Below are 17,504 nucleotides of genomic sequence, written 5' to 3'. Positions count from 1 at the left end.
TCAGGTTATTCAGTGGGACTTGATTAAGCTATACCTGAGGATTTCAAGTGTGTTGCATCCTGCATTCGTGTGGCTACACCAGGTTCTGGAGGTCAATCATGCCATATGATTTGTATCCAGCTGGCTTCTTAGTATATAGTCTGTGAGCTTTTGAATTTTATTATCCTGACATAGCACTAACTTGACTTACCTGTTTTTTTTTCTAGATGCAACATGCTTGGAAGAACTTGATAGCATCTTTTAACTGCACCACCATCTAAGAACATGCCATTAGAATATTCCAGTCTCTATTCTTGGAAGATGGGGGAAAAGGATGATGACAAATGTAGTCAAGCTGGCCAGTTATTTGAAAACTTTATGCAAGCCTCAACCTGCAAGGGTACTATACAGGCCTTTAATATCCTCACTCGCCAACTTGAACTAGATCCTTTGGACAACAGGAACTTTTATGCAAGACTTAAATCAAAGGTGACCAGTTGGAAGGCCAAAGCTTTATGGAACAAACTAGATAAAAGAGCAAATCATAAGGAATATAAGCGTGGGAAATGTTGTATAGGCACTAAGGTAAGGCAAAAGGATTATGATGTATTGCTTTAAAATTTAGACTCTTTCTTCTTTTCTTTCCTAAAATAGCAATCTTTATGCGTTGCCTTCTTCTATGACCAAGAAGTAAATGCATCATTCAGTGAATTTATCTGCTTGAATAAATATCTGTAGTGGCTCAAGAATGATATGCTACACATTGTTTTCATACTACTTATAGTATAAAGTGTTTTTGACCTGTTCAATGGTTTTATTTATTTATCAGAAGTTTATTCTGCTTTTCTCCCCAGTGGGAACTGAAACCATATCACAAAAACAGACTTCTAAGTCAATTTTTATACAAATATTTTAAAAGAGAAAAAGGCAAAGTAAAGAAGACATCCTGGGTTGATGTCTACTAGGATTCCCTGGTGAAGGCCACAAGCTTTAATTCAGGGATCCCCAAACTTTTTGAGTCTGTAGGCACCTTTGGAATTCTGACATAGTGTTGTGGGCACAACCACAAAATGGCTGCCAAAAGAGGTTATGCATAATTCTTCAGCTTTTCAACATTTAAGGGAGAGGCTTTGATTAACAAGATGTCTTTTGAAATGAACATATTGTTTAAAATATTTTCTGGCTTATACACAGCTTATCCTCAGTCATACAGTGAAGATTCTTGTGCTGTGGTAGCAACTGCTGCCAAAGCAATTTTGAAAATCTGCATGGCTGGTCAGAAACTCTGGTAACCAGAATTTGAAAAATCAGGGAGCCTTTTATTTATTTTTTTGGGGGGAGGCATTTAGCAGCTCCCCCATTGCCTTCCCTCCCACTGCTGTCACCACTTGAGGTGGAAGGATCCTAGTGGATGCCAGCTCTCTGCCCCACAGCCTCATCCCTCCTTACAGTTACCACACAGCCTTCCCTTCCCATCTCTCTCCTAGCCATCCCACAACCTCCCCACCACTGTCCCATGACCTCCCCTCCCCTTGCTGTCTGCCTCCCCATTCAAATCACATGGGAGGGATGGCAGAATTAGCCCCCACCAATCAGAATCAGCTGATTAGTGGAGCCCTTAAATTATGCAGGGTAGGAGGCTAGTGGCTGTTTCTGTCACCCCTCCTGCACAATTTGAATCACAGGGAAGGAAGGGACAAGGGAGGGCAGAAGGCTGTGGCTGAGGGCCTCAAGTGGCTGCTTTACCTGCTACTTCCCTTCCCCTCCATGATTCAAATCATGCAGCATGGGCGGCAAGAGTCGCCACCAGCCTCCTGTGCTACAGCCTACAGTGACTATAATGTTATTGAGTTCAACATTTGTATAAATAGGGAGTTGCCCAAAAAGACCAGCATAACCACTTTTTAACTTTAAAAGGGGTAGCTTCTCTGAGATGAGGGGGCATGTGAAGAGGAAACTGAAAGTAAAAGTAAAAAGGGGAAGCTTGGAGACCAAGGGATTTTTGTGCAGGAATGCAGAGGAACACAGTTCCGGCTGGCTAGGCATCAGGGGTGTGGCCTAATATGCAAATGAGTTCCCGCTGGACTTTTTCTATCAAAAAAGCCCTATTGGAGACTATTTAAAATGGCAATCCTAGAAGCTCAGATAACATATATATTGCAGGTTAGGAAAGGCGCAAATAGGTATAGAAAAAGGCCTGCATGGTTAAAGTAATAGAAGCTGTGAAAGGTAAGACTGATTCCTTTAAGCAGTGGAAAGCTGGTCTCAGTGAGGTTAATAAAAGGGAACACAGGCTGTGGCAAATAAAATGCAGGTCTGTGATCAGGAAGGCAAAAAGGGAATATGAAGAGTTCATTGCAAAAAAAAAAATAAAGAAAGAACAACAATAAAAATGTCCTCAAATACATTAGAAGTAGGAAACCAGTCAGGGAAACAATGGGACCCTTGGATGACCAAGGGATCAAAGGATTACTGAAGGACAATAGGGAAATGGCTGAGAAGCTGAATGCATTTTTTGCCTTCGTCTTCACTGTGGAAGATGAGAAGTGCTTGCCCACTCCAAAACTGCTGATTTTGGGAGGGAAGACCTGAGTCAGATTGAGGTGATGAGAGAGGAGGTCCTACAACTGATGAACAATTAAAAAAACTGATAAGTCACCAAGCCTGGATGGCATGCCTCCAAGAGTTCTGAAATAACTTAAATGTGAACTTGTGGATCCCCTGATAAAAATATGTAATCTTTTATTAAAATCTGCCTCCATTCCTGAGGACTGGAAGGTATCTAATGTCACCCCATCTTTAGAAAAGTATTCCAGAGGCGATCTGGGAAATTACAGGCTTGTCAGTCTGACATCAATACCGGGTAAGGTGGTGGAAACCTTTATTAAAGAGAGAATTAGTAGGCACATTGATGAACAAAAGCTATTGAGGAAAACTCAGCATGGGTTCTGTAAGGGAAGTGAATATGTTTCTGTCTGTCCCTCCCTCCGTGCATCCCTCCCTCCTTCCTTCCCTCCGTCTACCTTCCCTTCTTCTACCTTCTAGCTATCTTCTTCTACCATTCATCCATCCACTATCATTTTAATGATGTAAAGCTAATAAATATTTTGCTTTGCATCATTAAAATGAATCAAAGCAGGAAATAAATGAGTATGAAAAAATGATTCTGATTTGTAAGAAGCCAGAGTGTTGTGCAATTCCTGTGGTCAGACTGAACAGGAAATTGACAGGAAATGATCAATGCCTAAAAAGTAGGAACATGTACTGTCAGAAGGCTGGTAGGAGAAAAAAAGATACAACTTGATTTTTTAATGTGATTACAGTATTACTGATGTTATTAGGAGAGTTGAAACATATACATTAAAATGCGGGATACATCTTAGACTTTTAAAAAGTTTTCCCCCCTTCCCGTTTCAAACAATAGCTTTATATATTCCCCTCCCCACACAAAAAGACTCTTCATAGTATTTATTTACTCAATTTCTATCCTGCTCTTCCCTACTATAGTAGGGCGCAGAGTGGGTAACAATGTAAATGTAAACAAGAATATAATTTTGTTAAAACAATTCAATTTAAAAGTAAAGCAAGATTTACAATTAAGAGAAGAGTGCCAGTTTGGGGTAGTGGGTAAGACCATGGACTCATCAGCTGGCTTGTCCTCTTTATTCAAGATTGTACCTAAGAAATTCTTAGGTACAATCTTGGCCAGTTTAGGCCTTACAACTATGATAGAACTGGTCATATTTTTAGTTGCAAATGTGGAATCAGAGGTCTCATTTAAGATTGCCCTTTTTGCCTTAGTGGCAAACAAAATTTGGGCCAAGCTAGTGTCAGTATAAGTCAGTAGCTTATAGGAGTCATTCCTTCCTCTTATGAAACAAGTTTTAAAATGTAATTTTTATAATATTTTAATTTGGTCTCAGTGTACTGCCCTTTTTTGTATACAGGTTTTTTTTAGTGTTAACCTTTTGTAATGGCCATTGGCCCTATGCAATAAAATTGAACATAATTGTGGGATTTTAAAGGTTAAAACTGGCACCTTGAACTTGATCCAGTATTCAGTTTGGAGCCAGTGCAGCTGGCTGAGCACTGGTTGGATATGGGCTCTGATACAGGTTTGACCTTGATCACATCCCTTATCAATATACAATGGAGGTGAATAATAGGTTTAAGGCAGTGGTCCCCAACCTTCTTGGTACCATGGACCAGCCCCAGGGCGGCAGGGTGGGGGCACCAAATTTGGCCTCCCCCTCGCCCTGTCCCCTACGCCCTGGGAAAGGGCGGTGAAGCACCTCCTAGGCCTTGCCGCTGCTGCCCCAGCACTGATCATGAGCGTGCCAAAAGGACATAGGAGCCCGCCCTTCGGTGTATTTTTTCTCTCCAATCAGCTGATCAGCAAGGGGGGGTGTTGGCCTTTAAAGAGCCTAGGAAGGTGGCGTTCAACCTCCCCTTCCTGGACCTTAAAATTGTGAATTACAGAGGAAGGAGGAGGAGGTGCTGTGTGTGGTGGGGGGGTGCCGTGCGCCGCTGCAGGGGAGGCAGGGGCAAGGCTGTGCATGGTCCAGTTGCTAACAGGCTGCGGACTGGTACTGGTCTACAGCCTGGGAGTTGGGGACCCCTGGTTTGAGCAACTAGAGTTGATAGACAGAGTGCCTGAAGAACTATGGTTGGAAGTTCGTGACATTGTACAGAAGGCAGCAATCAGCACCATCCTAAAGAAAAAGAAATGCAAGAAAGCAAAGTGGCTGTCTGATGCTTTACAAATAGCTGAGGAAAGAAGGAAAGTGAAAGGCAAGGATGAAAAGGAAAGATTCACCTAACTGAATGCAGATTTCCAGAGAACAGCAAGGAGAGATAAGGAGACTTTCCTGGAGGAACAATGAAAAGCAATAGAGGAAAATAATAGAATGGGAAGGACAAGAGATCTCGTCAAGAAAATTGGAGAAATTAAGGGAACGTTTCATGCAAAGATGGCCATGGTAAAGGACAAAAACGGTAGGGGCCGAACAGAAGCAGAAGAGATTAGGAAGAGGTGGCAAAAATACACAGAAGAATTATACAAGAAGGATCTCAATGTCCTTGACAACCGTGACAGTCAAATCACTGATCTTAAGCCAGACATCCTGGAGTGTGAAGTCAAATGGGCCTTAGAAAGCATTACTAACAATAAAGCGAGCAGAGATGACGATATCCTAATTGAGCTATTCAGAGTCCTAAAAGACAATGTTGTTGACAAGTAATGGAATGTTCAAACTATTGCACCATTGCACTCATTTCACATGCCAGCAAGGTCATGTTAAAGATCCTACAAGCTAGGCTTCAGCAGTATGTAGATCGGGAACTGCCAGAAGTTCAAGCTGGGTTTCAGAGAGGTAGAGGAACTAGAGATCAAATTGCCAACATTCGCTGGATTATGGAGAAAACACAGGAGTACCAGAAAAATGTCTATTTCTGCTTCATTAACTACGCTAAAGCCTTTGATTGTGTGGATCACAACAAACTGTGGCAAATCCTTAAAGAGATGGGAGTACCAGACCACCTTACATGTCTCCTGAGAAACCTGTATAAGGGTCAAGAAGCAACTGTCAGAACAGGATATGGAACAACTGATTGGTTTAGAATAGGAAAAGGAGTTTGACAAGGATATATATTGTCACCCTGCTTATTTAATTTATATGCAGAGTACATCATGCAGAATGCTGGCCTGGATGAAGCACAAACCGGAATTAAGATTGCCGGGAAAAACATCAGCAACCTCAGATATGCAGACAATACCACTCTAATGGCAGAAAGTGAGGAGGACCTAAAGAACCTCTTGTTGTGGATGAAAGAGGAGAGCACAAAAGTAGACTTGAAACTCAACATCAAAAAACCGAAGATCATGGCATCCGACTCCATCACACCTTGGCAAGTAGAAGGGGGAGACTTGGAAGTAATGACAGACTTCACATTTCTGGGATCCAAGATCACTGCAGATGGTGACGTTTGCTCCTTGGGAAGATAGCTATGGTGAACCTAGGCAGTATAATAAAAAGTAGAGACATCATCCTGCCAACAAAAGTCCGTATAGTCAGAGCAATAGTATTCCCAGTAGTAATGAATGGCTGTGAGAGTTGGACCATAAGAAGGCCGAGCGCAGAAGAATAGATGCTTTTGAGCTGTGGTGCTGGAGAAGAATCTTGAGAGTCCCTTGGACTGCAAGAAGATCAAATCAGTCAGTCCTAAGGGAAATCAACCCAGACTGTTCCCTGGAAAGTCAGATGCTGAAGCTGAAGCTCAAATACTTTGGCCACCAAATGAGAAGGGAGCACTCACTGGAGAAGATCCTGATGTTGGGAAAGACAGAAGGCAGAAGAAGGGAATGGCAAAAGATAAGATGGCTGGACAGCATTACTGATATAACTAACACAAATTTGAGCAGACTTTGGAGGATGGTGGAAGACAGGAGGGCCTGGCGTGACTTGGTCCACGGCAAAGAGTAGAACTCAATTGTGCAACTGAACAACAAAAAAAGACGTTCCAATTTGAACATATGGCACCACATTCTGGACTAGTTGAAGCTTCCGGGTCAGTCTCAAGGGCAGCCCTATGTAGAATGAATTACAGTAGTCTAGTCTGGAGGTGACCATAGCATGGATTACTGTGACTAGGTCAGGGCAAGATAGGAAGGGGGCCAACTGCCTGACCTTGCAAAGATAGAAAAACGCCAGTCTGGCAAGCTTTGTGATCTGGGTCTCAATTGAGATAGAGGCATCCAGAATTACACCAAGACATTAATGTTGATTTTAAAACATGGTTAATGGACAGTTTATGCATATACAGCAAAGTAAGTAAAGTATGTGTTCTAATTTATTTGATTTATCAGATCTTTTAAGTATCTCATAAAGGACCAAAGTTGTTTTTACTGGTGTTGGTATAAGCAATCTTTCTGTGAGGAACTACATAATTTGGACAATGCAAATAAAAACATTGACTCTGGACTGCAGCCTTACTGTGGCTAATGCTATCTCTGACACATTCTTTACTTATGATTCATTGTCTGCTGTAAAAATATAACTATGGCACATGAGATTTAGGAAGCACAGAACATTCTCTACTTTGAGCTCATGTTGGTGCTGGTAGGTAGGATGTACCAGCTTTTTATCCAACACCCTACTAGTTCCACAGGGATATATTTATATAACACATATAGCCAGTGCAGTAAAGCTGTTGGGTTCCCAAAAGCAAAAGGAAGAAAACTTGGGGATGATTTTGATTTCCTGAGTTCAGCCTGTGCTTTAGGGTGCAGTTGGAAGGCACAGCTTTAGAAAATGTTACAAGTGATTGTGGGAAAGCTGCATACAAATCCTTGAGCAGCCGTGAAGCTCAGTGGGTGATCGTAGGTTGTTGTATTCATTTCTGCTGCTATCCTCATATACTTTTCCTGCCTTTCATTGCCAAGTAAAATACATTTTAAACTATTGAGTTATTATTTATTGTGTAGCAGAGTTACTCACAGGAAGCATCTATAGACATAAAACTGGTTTCATGTTGGGAAATCCCAGCTCACTCATTTGTTGGGACTGGATGAGACTGTACTGCATCAGCAATTGGATAATGAAGCCTCCGTCACCAGATTGGCTTTCCTATTGGCTCTACTCAGTGTCACCCACCCACTGTAGACTATGAGATGCTCCCCGAACTGCCAAAGTGAACTTGCCCCAGACAGAGACACATCTCTGCTGCTTCTCTAGTATCTTCGGCAACCTTTGGCTTTCCTATTGGCTCTACTCAGTGTCACCTGCCCACTATAGACTGCCAAATGCTCCCCCAGATGCCAATATGAACTTGCCTCAGATGGAGACACATCTCCACTGCTTCTCCACCACTTCCTGCGACCATGTGTGGCAAAAATTTGGCCCCTTCCACTTCACAGCAAAAAAGGTGCAAAGCTACTATGAAGCCCAAATTTGAGGCCTTCAGCTCCTGCAGCCTAACTTTGACATGACTGTTAGCAACGGCCCTCTGCTCCAAGCTTACCCAAGGCCTGGCCCTGCTGGGAGTGTTTCCTGCCCCTTGGGAAGTGCTAGCCAGAGTCTGTTGCTAGGCAACCCAGGCTGCTTTTCTCAGTAAAGGTCTCAGGCGAACAGAATGGCATACAGTCCACCCCCCAAAAGCAGTGATTTTCTCCAGGATGGGGAGAGAGATGTGTTGTCTGTAGTTCAAGGTACCTCAGGGTGGCTTGATGCTACCAGCAATTTCCTCCCCAGGAACCACTGTTGCCAATCTTCAGGTGAGGACTGGAGATCACTCAGATCTATTTTTCAGATGACAGACCATCAGCTCCCCTGGAGGTAGGGGACAGAGTGAATTCCTTCACTTGGGTGAGTGGGAAGACAGCAAGCCTAGGGAGCATTAACCCAGAGGCATTTAGTAGTTGTTGGGGAATTCCTAAGGTGTTGCTATAGGCCTCTGAGGGAGAGGCCTTTCCTCCTGGGCAACAACTGTTGCCAATTTTCAGGTGAGGGCTGGAGATCACTCAGAATTACAACTGTTCTCCAGATGGAAGATATCAGCTCCCCTTGAGATGTGTGTGGGGGGGGGGAGTGAATGCTTTCACTTGGGTGGGTGGGAAGATCGCAAAGGTGAGGAGGCACTAACCCAGAGGCCTTTAATGATACCTTTCCAGGTTGGTGGGAAATTCCTGGAGATTCTGTGGTGGAGTTTGAGGAAGCCATACAATTTAGGGCTTCAAAATGGGGTCTGCCAGGTAAAGGTTCTTGCTGTGGAAGCTGACTGGGTGACTTTGGACCAGTCACGGGCTTCCAGCCTAACCTGCCTCACAGGGTTGTTGTTCAGATCAAAGGGGGAGAGGACATTGATGTAAGATACTTTGGCCCCACACATACACTGCAAAAAAGACTGTTCTTTTCCTATGTAGAGGCTGCAGGGAGGGGGAAGGCAATGGAAGCTTGAAGTCAGAGGGGCAGGTAAAAGGATGGCTCCACCTGGGGTTGGCTATCCTATGCCTGGCTGTTTGCTGCTGTTCAGCAGCAGCTCCCCTATGACAGCTACTGTGGCATGGGAGTTAAGGCTTCAGAGCAGGATCTACCAGACCCAGCTTCTTGCTATGGAAGCTGACTGGTTGATTTTGGACCAGTCACAGACTCCCAACCTAACCTGGCTCACAAGGTTGTTGTTCAGATCCCATGGAGGGAAAGGAGAATGATGTAAACTGCTTTGGTTCCCCCCCTTCTCACTGTGAAGAACGACTGTCATTTTCCTATGTAGAGGCTGAAGAGAGGAGGAAGGTGATGGAAACCTGAAGTCAGAGAGGCAGATAAAGGGAAGGAGATAGGGTTGCCAACTCCAGGTTAGAAAATTCCTGGAGATTTAAATGGTGGGCTTGGAGAGGGTGGGGTGTGAGGGGGGTGGGACCTCAGGCAAGTACAATGCCATCTCCTTCTGGGGAACAACTGTTGACAATCTCTAGGTGAGGGCTGGAGATCACTCAGTATTACAACTGTTCTCCAGATGGCAGAGATCAGCTTTTGAGGTGGGGAGGGAGTGAATGCCTTCCCTTGGGTGGGTGGCAAGACAGCAAGAGTGAGGGGCACTCACCCAGAGCTTCTTTCTAGAGCCAGTTGTATTTTTTCTTCACAACGGGCCTTATTCCTAGTATAATATAAAATACAAGTTGATACATGCAGACCAATTGGGCAGTCTCCCTAAATACTAACAATTGCAGTTGGAGAGAGTTCAAAAAATTCCATTACATTACCCTGGAAAGCATGATGCTCACATTCCTGTGACACTTGGAAAATAGTCTGGCAAACTGCACCACAATCGCATCTGGGTCCTGGTATTCTGTCCCATTTAAATAACAGGTCTGCATAGCTACTAAAGCCTGTCAGTATTCTATTAGCCATCGTCCATACTTTACATGGCAAATCAAATCCTGCAGGCGTCTTGTTGGTGTTTATCAGGTTATGGATATTGGCTGGAACTGATTGCATGCATATTCACAACTATTCATTTGCCAGACTGAAATTTTGTGATTGCAGGATTTGTGCAGATTGCTTGGTGTTGGGATTTTGGTCTGGATAGGCCCGCATCAGTCGTGTCTCTGTGGACGGGCAACTTTGTTTTCAGTGATCCTTTTATGTTCACGAAGAAGAACATCTTGTCTATGGAGATGTGGGGGAGCGATGTAGCACAATGTGGGTAGCCAATAGGTCTGATTGGGTTTAATACATCCACTGATAGTTCACATTGTTGTACTGAGTTGGACATCAAGTTTGTGGACATGGGGGCTGTTGAGCCACATTGAAGTGCCATATTTTGAAGTATTATACACCAGCCCCAAAGCTGAGCATCTTATTATTATTAATAGTTTATTTATATTCCGCCCATTCCCCCGTGGGAGCTCAGGGCGGAGCACAACATACTAATAACATAATAAATAATGAGCTCCCACGGGGGAATGGGCGGAATATAAATAAACTATTAATAATAATAAGATGCTCAGCAATTACAATTATTCCATAGACAAATAGCTCGGCAGAACAGTTTTGATGAGATGGTGTAGGTGGACAGTGCAGCGAGTTAGCGCAGTAGGATATACAGTATATACAGTAGGGGAGGTCGACCGATCTAAGTGTTGTAGCCAGGGCTTTTTTTGAGCAGGAACGCACAGGAATGCAGTTCCGGCTGGCTTGGTGTCAGGGGTGTGGCCTAATATGCAAATGAGGTCCTGAGCTTTTTTCTACAAAAAGCCCTATGTGAAACCATGGTGATGTCAGGGGATGTGGCCTAATATGCAAATAAGTTCCTGCTGGGCTTTTTCTACGAAGAAAGCCTCGGTTGTAGCTAATGCATTCCAAGTCTTACTACATAATTTTTGGAGAATGTGATTTCATGTGCATATGTTCACTACTACGAAGGTAAGATGGTGTTTATAGCTCAAAGTCCTGTCCAGGGTAATGTCAAGGTGTATAGTTGTGTTTAAGTTGCGTGCTATTAAGATAGACATTCAGTTCACTGTTGGCAAGATTGTGATTGAGACGAAAACAGGAGCATTTATGGTAGCAGTCAACCAAAATTTTGAGGTCCTTAGTGTTTCCTTTCATTTAGTTTGTGCCTCCCTACAATCAGCATAAGCAAACTTTCTGGATATTGTCTCAGGAACATCAGAGATATTATACATTGAAAAGAAGTGGAGTGAGGACTGAGCCATGAGGTAGGCTGTTATTCAAATTCTTCTGCTTGCTGATTAACTGACCAATAATAACTTAGAAAGTTCTGTTACTCAGCATGTTGTTTAGGAATCTAAATAATGTTCTGTGGAGAAAACTTGTAGAAACTTGTACAGCAGACCATCCTCCAAACTGTGCCATCGATAGCAGTCAGATCAACAAAAACTGCTGATGTCTTAAGACACTTCTGATACCCTGCCTCAGTGAAACCTGGTTTTCAGAAATATAATGGGGTATAAATCCTGCTTGCATGATATTTTTAAATATTTGTTAATTTTTAATATTTGTTAATTCTGTCACAGATTCTGTTCAGGATTAGCCTCTTGAGGAGTTTATAACAGGAGCTCAGAAGGGAAATAAGTCTGTAACTTTCCACCAGATGTTTGGTTTTCCAGGTTTCAGAATAGCAACTATCTTTGCTTTCTTGAATGTAGGTTTGTCCTAATTTTTTCAACAAGCTCCAGGCTTTCCTGTCTGAAATCGAAATTTACTGTTGTTCAGTTCATTTTTGCTTATGTGCAGCATCAAGTTCATGGAGTAGTTCTTTTGCTGCTTTTAGGACCTTGCTGTTAAGGAAATTTTTATACAGCTTCTCGCTCCATCAGTCCAGCCTGGAGTATATTCTTTCTGATATCCTCCAGGAATGTGCCTTTTGGCCATAGATACAACAGCTCCAGTGAATTGGCAGTAGCTATTCTGTTTCATTGACTATGCGAAAGCCTTTGATTGTGTGGATCACAACAAACTGTGGCAAGTCAAAGAGATGGGAGTACCAGACCACCTTACATGTCTCCTGAGAAACCTGTATAAGGGTCAAGAAGCAACTGTCAGAACAGGATATGGAACAACTGATTGGTTTAGAATAGGAAAAGGAGTTTGACAAGGATATATATTGTCACCCTGCTTATTTAATTTATATGCAGAGTACATCATGCAGAATGCTGGCCTGGATGAAGCTCAAGCCGGAATTAAGATTGCCGGGAAAAACAGATATGCAGATGATGCCACTCTAATGGCAGAAAGTGAAGAGGACCTAAAGAACCTCTTGTTGAGGGTGAAAGAGGAGAGCACAAAAGTAGGCTTGAAACTCAACATAAAAAAACTAAGATCATGGCATCCAGCACCATCACACCTTGGCAAATAGAAGGGGGAGATATGGCAGTAGTGACAGACTTCACATTTCTGGGGTCCAAGATCACTGCAGATGGTGACTGTAGCCATGAAATTAAAAGACGTTTGCTCCTTGGGAGGACAGCTATGGCGAACCTGGGTAGTATAATAAAAAGTAGAGACATCATCCTGAGAACGAAAGTCCGTATAGTCAAAGCGATGGTATTCCCAGTAGTAATGAATGGCTGTGAGAGTTGGACCATAAGAAGGCCGAGCGCAGAAGAATAGATGCTTTTGAGCTGTGGTGCTGGAGAAGAATCTTGAGAGTCCCTTGGACTGTAAGAAGATCAAATCAGTCAGTCCTAAGGGAAATCAACCCAGACTGTTCCCTGGAAAGTCAGATGCTGAAGCTGAAGCTCAAATACTTTGGCCACCAAATGAGAAGGGAGCACTCATTGGAGAAGATCCTGATGCTGGTAAAGACAGAAGGCAGAAGAAGAAGGGGATGGCAAAAGATGAGATAGGTGGACAATGTTAGTGATGTAACAAACACGAATTTTAGCAGGCTTTGGAGGATGGTGAAAGACAGTAGGGCCTGGCGTGACTTGGTCCATGGGGTCGCAAAGAGTCGGACTCAACTGTGTGACTGAACAACAAAATTATGTGTTGAAGGAAACCCATCCAAGACACTTATCCAAGTCTTCACTGAAACCTTTCCAATTCACACTCTTAAAGTTCCATTGTGATCTTGGAAAAGACCTGATAACTGATATTTGGATTCCTAGCTGGATGGTTACAGGTCAATACTGACTGTGTGGGAAAGCCTCAAGAACACATCTGAGTATAGCCATGGGCATCTGGTCAGATGAAGCAAATGTCAAATCAGGGTTGGACTCTCTATTCCATGCCACTGATCTGAGGGTCCCTCTGTCTTTAATGTTGAAAATGAGATGCAAGCCATGTTCTTCAGCCCATTGATAAGTGCCTCACCATTCTTATAATCTTGTAGAAAAAGCCCAGCAGAAACTCATTTGCATATTAGGCAACACCCCCTAAGGCCAAGCCAGCCGGAACTGTGTTCCTGTGCATTCCTGCTATTCCCACCCGCCCCCATCTTCAATTTCCATGGTGGCTGTTAAAATCACTAGTGTGTACAGAATGATGTGTGGACTGATAGGGCATGTGCTGGCCTTGAAACTGCAGGAGGTTTGTGAACATCATCAATATGTATTTCCCCAATTTTTACTACAATATCATTGTGTGGCTATCATTGTGGACATTGGTCAATATCAGCTTCATATTTACAATGTTGCTTTTGGCATAAGTCAGTGTGCCGAAAGTATGGTGGTATGTGATGCCAATGACATCATATTGATTTTCATTATCAAGATGTGTTTCTTGAACAAGAGCTAAATCTATTTTATTGGCCAGTAAAATTCTCAACAGGTATTGGCATTTAGACTTGCTTGTACATTCAGTATTCATTTGGCAGATTCGGTTGCAGTCTCCTATAACCCTTATCAAATAGTCCTATACCCCTAATCAAGAAGCCCTGAGAAGGACTGTTCAATTGGCTGATTGTTTCCATGTGTGTGGTGTAGCCAGGAGAGTCTATGATTGTCTAGCAGCCAGAAGTTTTAGCTCTTTAGTGTTATCCACAAAGAGGCAAGCCAGAATTGCACCCCGTTTTAAACTTAATACAAGTTAATGTATTCTTTGGTGTAGAAAATATTTAGCCACTAATAAACCGCTAAAACTGTTAAGGAACTGTATACAAAATTATTCAAGAAGAATAAATAAATAAATAAGATTACATAAATTGAGTCTTAAGAGATCAGTAATTCCTTTACCTGTACAGTCATTTATGGAATTCCATCCCTGTAGCCTACCATTAGGCACCAAGTCTTCTAACTTTCTACCTTTTTAGGTTTCTGTCTTTTTAGATGTGGTTGTCAGATGGCTGGAGATTATTGTTGGAAGCCTTGTAATGTGATGAGGTTTTTTTAAATGATTAAAATAATTGTTGTGGTTTTAATTGTGTCTATGCGTCCCTGCTTTGTGGGCAGAAGATAGACTGCTAAGAGGTTTTTATTTGTTTGTTTGTTTTTTGTTTAAAGTACTTTGTGAATGGCCAGGTTGAATAAAAACTTTGAGATGGATCTGATTGGTACTTGCAGAGGAAATAGTTGTTAGAGAGAAAACTTTGGTAAAATGGGTTACGTGGAAAGGTTAAGCCCCCAGCCCTCTGCACTTTGACATGATCTGTCAGGCCTCTGCAGATGTGCTTTTAAGGGGGAAAATGTTGAGATATTTGATCATGGATTTCTGTCTCCTTAAAGGTAAAGATAGTCCCCTGTGCAAGCACCAGTCGTTTTTGACTCTGGGGTGACGTTGCTTTCACAATGTTTTCATGGCAGACTTTTTACAGGGTGGTTTGCCATTGCCTTCCCCAGTCGGCTACACTTTCCCCCCAGCAAGCTGGGTATTCATTTTGCCGACCTCGGAAGGATGGAAGGCTGAGTTAACCTTGAACCGGCTACCTGAACCAGCTTCTGCTGGGATTGAACTCATGAGCAGAGGGCCCCGACTGCAGTACTGCAGCTTTCTCACTCTGCGCCACGGGGCAGAGGGTTAGTTAGCTTTTATTCTTGTAGTTTTTACAACATCAACCTCTTTTGAGTGACTCATATCCTGGAGACTGGGAGGCAGCAATAATGCTGTGTCTCCCATATTGCTCTGTGAGTAACTTCCATGTGATGAAAACATGCAGTGTTGTTGTAAAAGTATGCAAACCAAGTATGAAACAGTATGTGAAACTTATTCATGTATGCTGCTGAGTATAGTGCTTAAATCTGTCCTGATCTCATTACACTTCTTTTTTTGTTAAGCACCACTTTCCTGTTTGTGGCAGTAAACAAACAGAAGTGTTTCCCTTGGGAGAAATAATTAAATTATCCTATGTTATTTCATTGTAGTTAATTCTCATTATATCATGTCTTGATATAATTAATATAATATTTAAGAAGTGGTTGAGCCAATCTCTCTAAAACATGATGAAAGTTTTATTTGTGGATTGGGTTGGCACTTATTGCCCAGGCTTTTGTATGCTTTTCTAGATTTTTTTGGGATGGGAGTGAAGAGTCTCTAAGTGATGAAGTCTTGCTTGATATGGGAACATTATGTTTTGGTCAGTCATCAGATTAGGGATGTCTGGGCATACTGAGGACATGTTAGTAGTCAGTCAGTCAAAATTTTATTATGTATAGTCATTGGCCATTACAAAACAAAACACAAATACCAAAATTCTCAGATAACATCTTAAAAGTTCTCCAGAAGGGCCAACCTCAAGAAGTTGCAATGTTCAATATCATTCTTATCATGTTAGCTGCAAGACATGCAGCTTCTTAGTAACAAAAGCTTTTTATATGCTAGCACCAGTACTAGCAAGCTTAATGTGTTCATTGAATGTCACACTAAGACATGCCATGAGGAACAATAAGGAAATATCTTTATTTGGGCCAGCTAAAGTATAACAAGTAGTGAGTAAACAAAGGGTCCCCAGTGGCTGGGGCCACTTTCTTAAAAACTAAAATAATTACAAAAATTTTAACACAACAGGAAGAAGATACTGTTAAGAGAATTGCAGGAAGTGAAATAACATTAAGGGCAGTTACATATGTCCAGGGGTTGTTACATATGTCCAGGGGTTGTTTTGTAGAAAAATAGGTGGTGGAACTCATCCAGGGATTGTTATGCAGCTGCACCTACTATTCAATGGACAAGGTGGGAAGGAGGAGGTGGAACCCTTGGAAAGGTTCAGGAGCTGTGCTCCTGTGAGCTCCTGCTGAATCTGTCTGGGCAAAATGAAACACTGTTTAAGGATAATTACAAAAATACATGGACAAAGATAGAGGCCCTTTCCCAGTTCAGCTTTGCGCCAGTTCTATTGAGCACTGAATCTGCCTGCTTCAAACCTGCATCATTCAAAATGCTTCTACATTTAAAAATTTGCTCCTCACTTCTTGCAGAGTTTTACTTCTATATTTGCAAAAGAAGGAAGAAAGCCCTGCAGGCCCGCATCCCTCCTAGAGGCTGGAGGTTCAATTCAGCTGTCTCTCAAGATTGCCTGGTCATAGGTGGGGAGTTTGAAACCCCAGTCAAGGCACACTTGTCGCACACGCCCCCCCCAACCACTCCAAACGGGCTTTGCTTTGTGTCTGGTTGGAACTGGTTTTTTATTCCAGGAGGGGGGAGGAGAAGCAGACAGAGTTGGCAACAACCTGGAGCAGGGGAGAGATGCCTCTTATCAGGGCTGGCATTAGGAATCCTGCCACCCAGGGCGAGGACTGCTGCCCCCCATGCGGCAGTGTGCGCATGGCTGCCATGCACTGCCTCATGACTAGGCTTCCCAACCCTGGCAGGGGACCCCAGGATTTCCAGGCTCTTCCCCCGCTCCCCAAAAAAATGGAAGCGGGGGGAGAGGGGGGGAAATGGCGGCAAGGAGGGTGGCGAGCTGCCCCATCTCGGAGCGGGTGACGCCGCTGCGCAGCTGCCGCCTCTGTAGCTGCTCCTCCGAGATGGGCTCAGGCTCCCTTTCCCAAACCCTCCCTTTCCAGTGAGCCCCCGCTAGCCGGAAAAGTATCCGGAACCTTGGCGCTCAGTTTGTTGGGTATAGGAGGAGCCATTATTCTTCGCACCACCCGGAAGTGTGCCGAGTTGGTATTATGATTGCAGTCAGGTCCACCCGGGGCCGGGAAGGAAAGGATGTGGGGTGCTGCAGGGGGTCGGGGCTAGGTCCCTTCCCTGTTTCCCCACCGTGAGCGGCGGGGAAGGTGGAGCAGGCCCGGTCCGTGTGCTGCGTCCTTCCCGGGGAGTCTGGGCTGAGAGCCGCGCTTGCAGTTAGAAAAGGGAGGCCAGGTGGTGACCCACTAAGACTAAGGGGGCAAAGAGAGGAGTCTCTGGGTGCTCAGAGGGATTAGGGGCTGGAAGAAGGGGCCTCTCCCCGAACATTAGAGGGGAAATCGAAGGAAGAGGGTGAAAAGTCTTGGGAGAAACGTTTTATAGCTTTCTTTGCAAGCCCCGAGAGGATGTTTAAAAATTCTGAGCTGCAAAGCTCAGATCCTTCAGACCTTACCTGCAGGCGCAACCAGCAAGGGGACCTTTCAGGAGAGAACCTGTTGG

At 43.5% G+C, this 17,504-nt stretch overlaps 1 protein-coding gene across 4 annotated transcripts in view; it reads left to right on the top strand.

Annotated features, from left to right (window-relative positions):
* Positions 1-17,504, top strand: part of MICAL2 (microtubule associated monooxygenase, calponin and LIM domain containing 2) — a 290,110-nt gene that overhangs the window by 64,687 nt on the left and 207,919 nt on the right. For all 4 annotated transcript variants that reach the window (XM_060261096.1, XM_060261098.1, XM_060261097.1 and 1 more), the window contains exon 2: positions 207-564. In XM_060261096.1, the coding sequence (XP_060117079.1) occupies positions 265-564 (300 nt within the window). In that variant the 5' untranslated portion in view covers positions 207-264. The remainder of the gene's footprint in view (positions 1-206; positions 565-17,504) is intronic.

Source organism: Heteronotia binoei, chromosome 21, assembly GCF_032191835.1.
Source record: "Heteronotia binoei isolate CCM8104 ecotype False Entrance Well chromosome 21, APGP_CSIRO_Hbin_v1, whole genome shotgun sequence".
Classification (NCBI taxonomy): Eukaryota; Metazoa; Chordata; class Lepidosauria; order Squamata; family Gekkonidae; genus Heteronotia; species Heteronotia binoei.
Note: the sequence above shows the minus strand (reverse complement) of the source record. Positions and strands in the feature narration are given on the sequence as shown.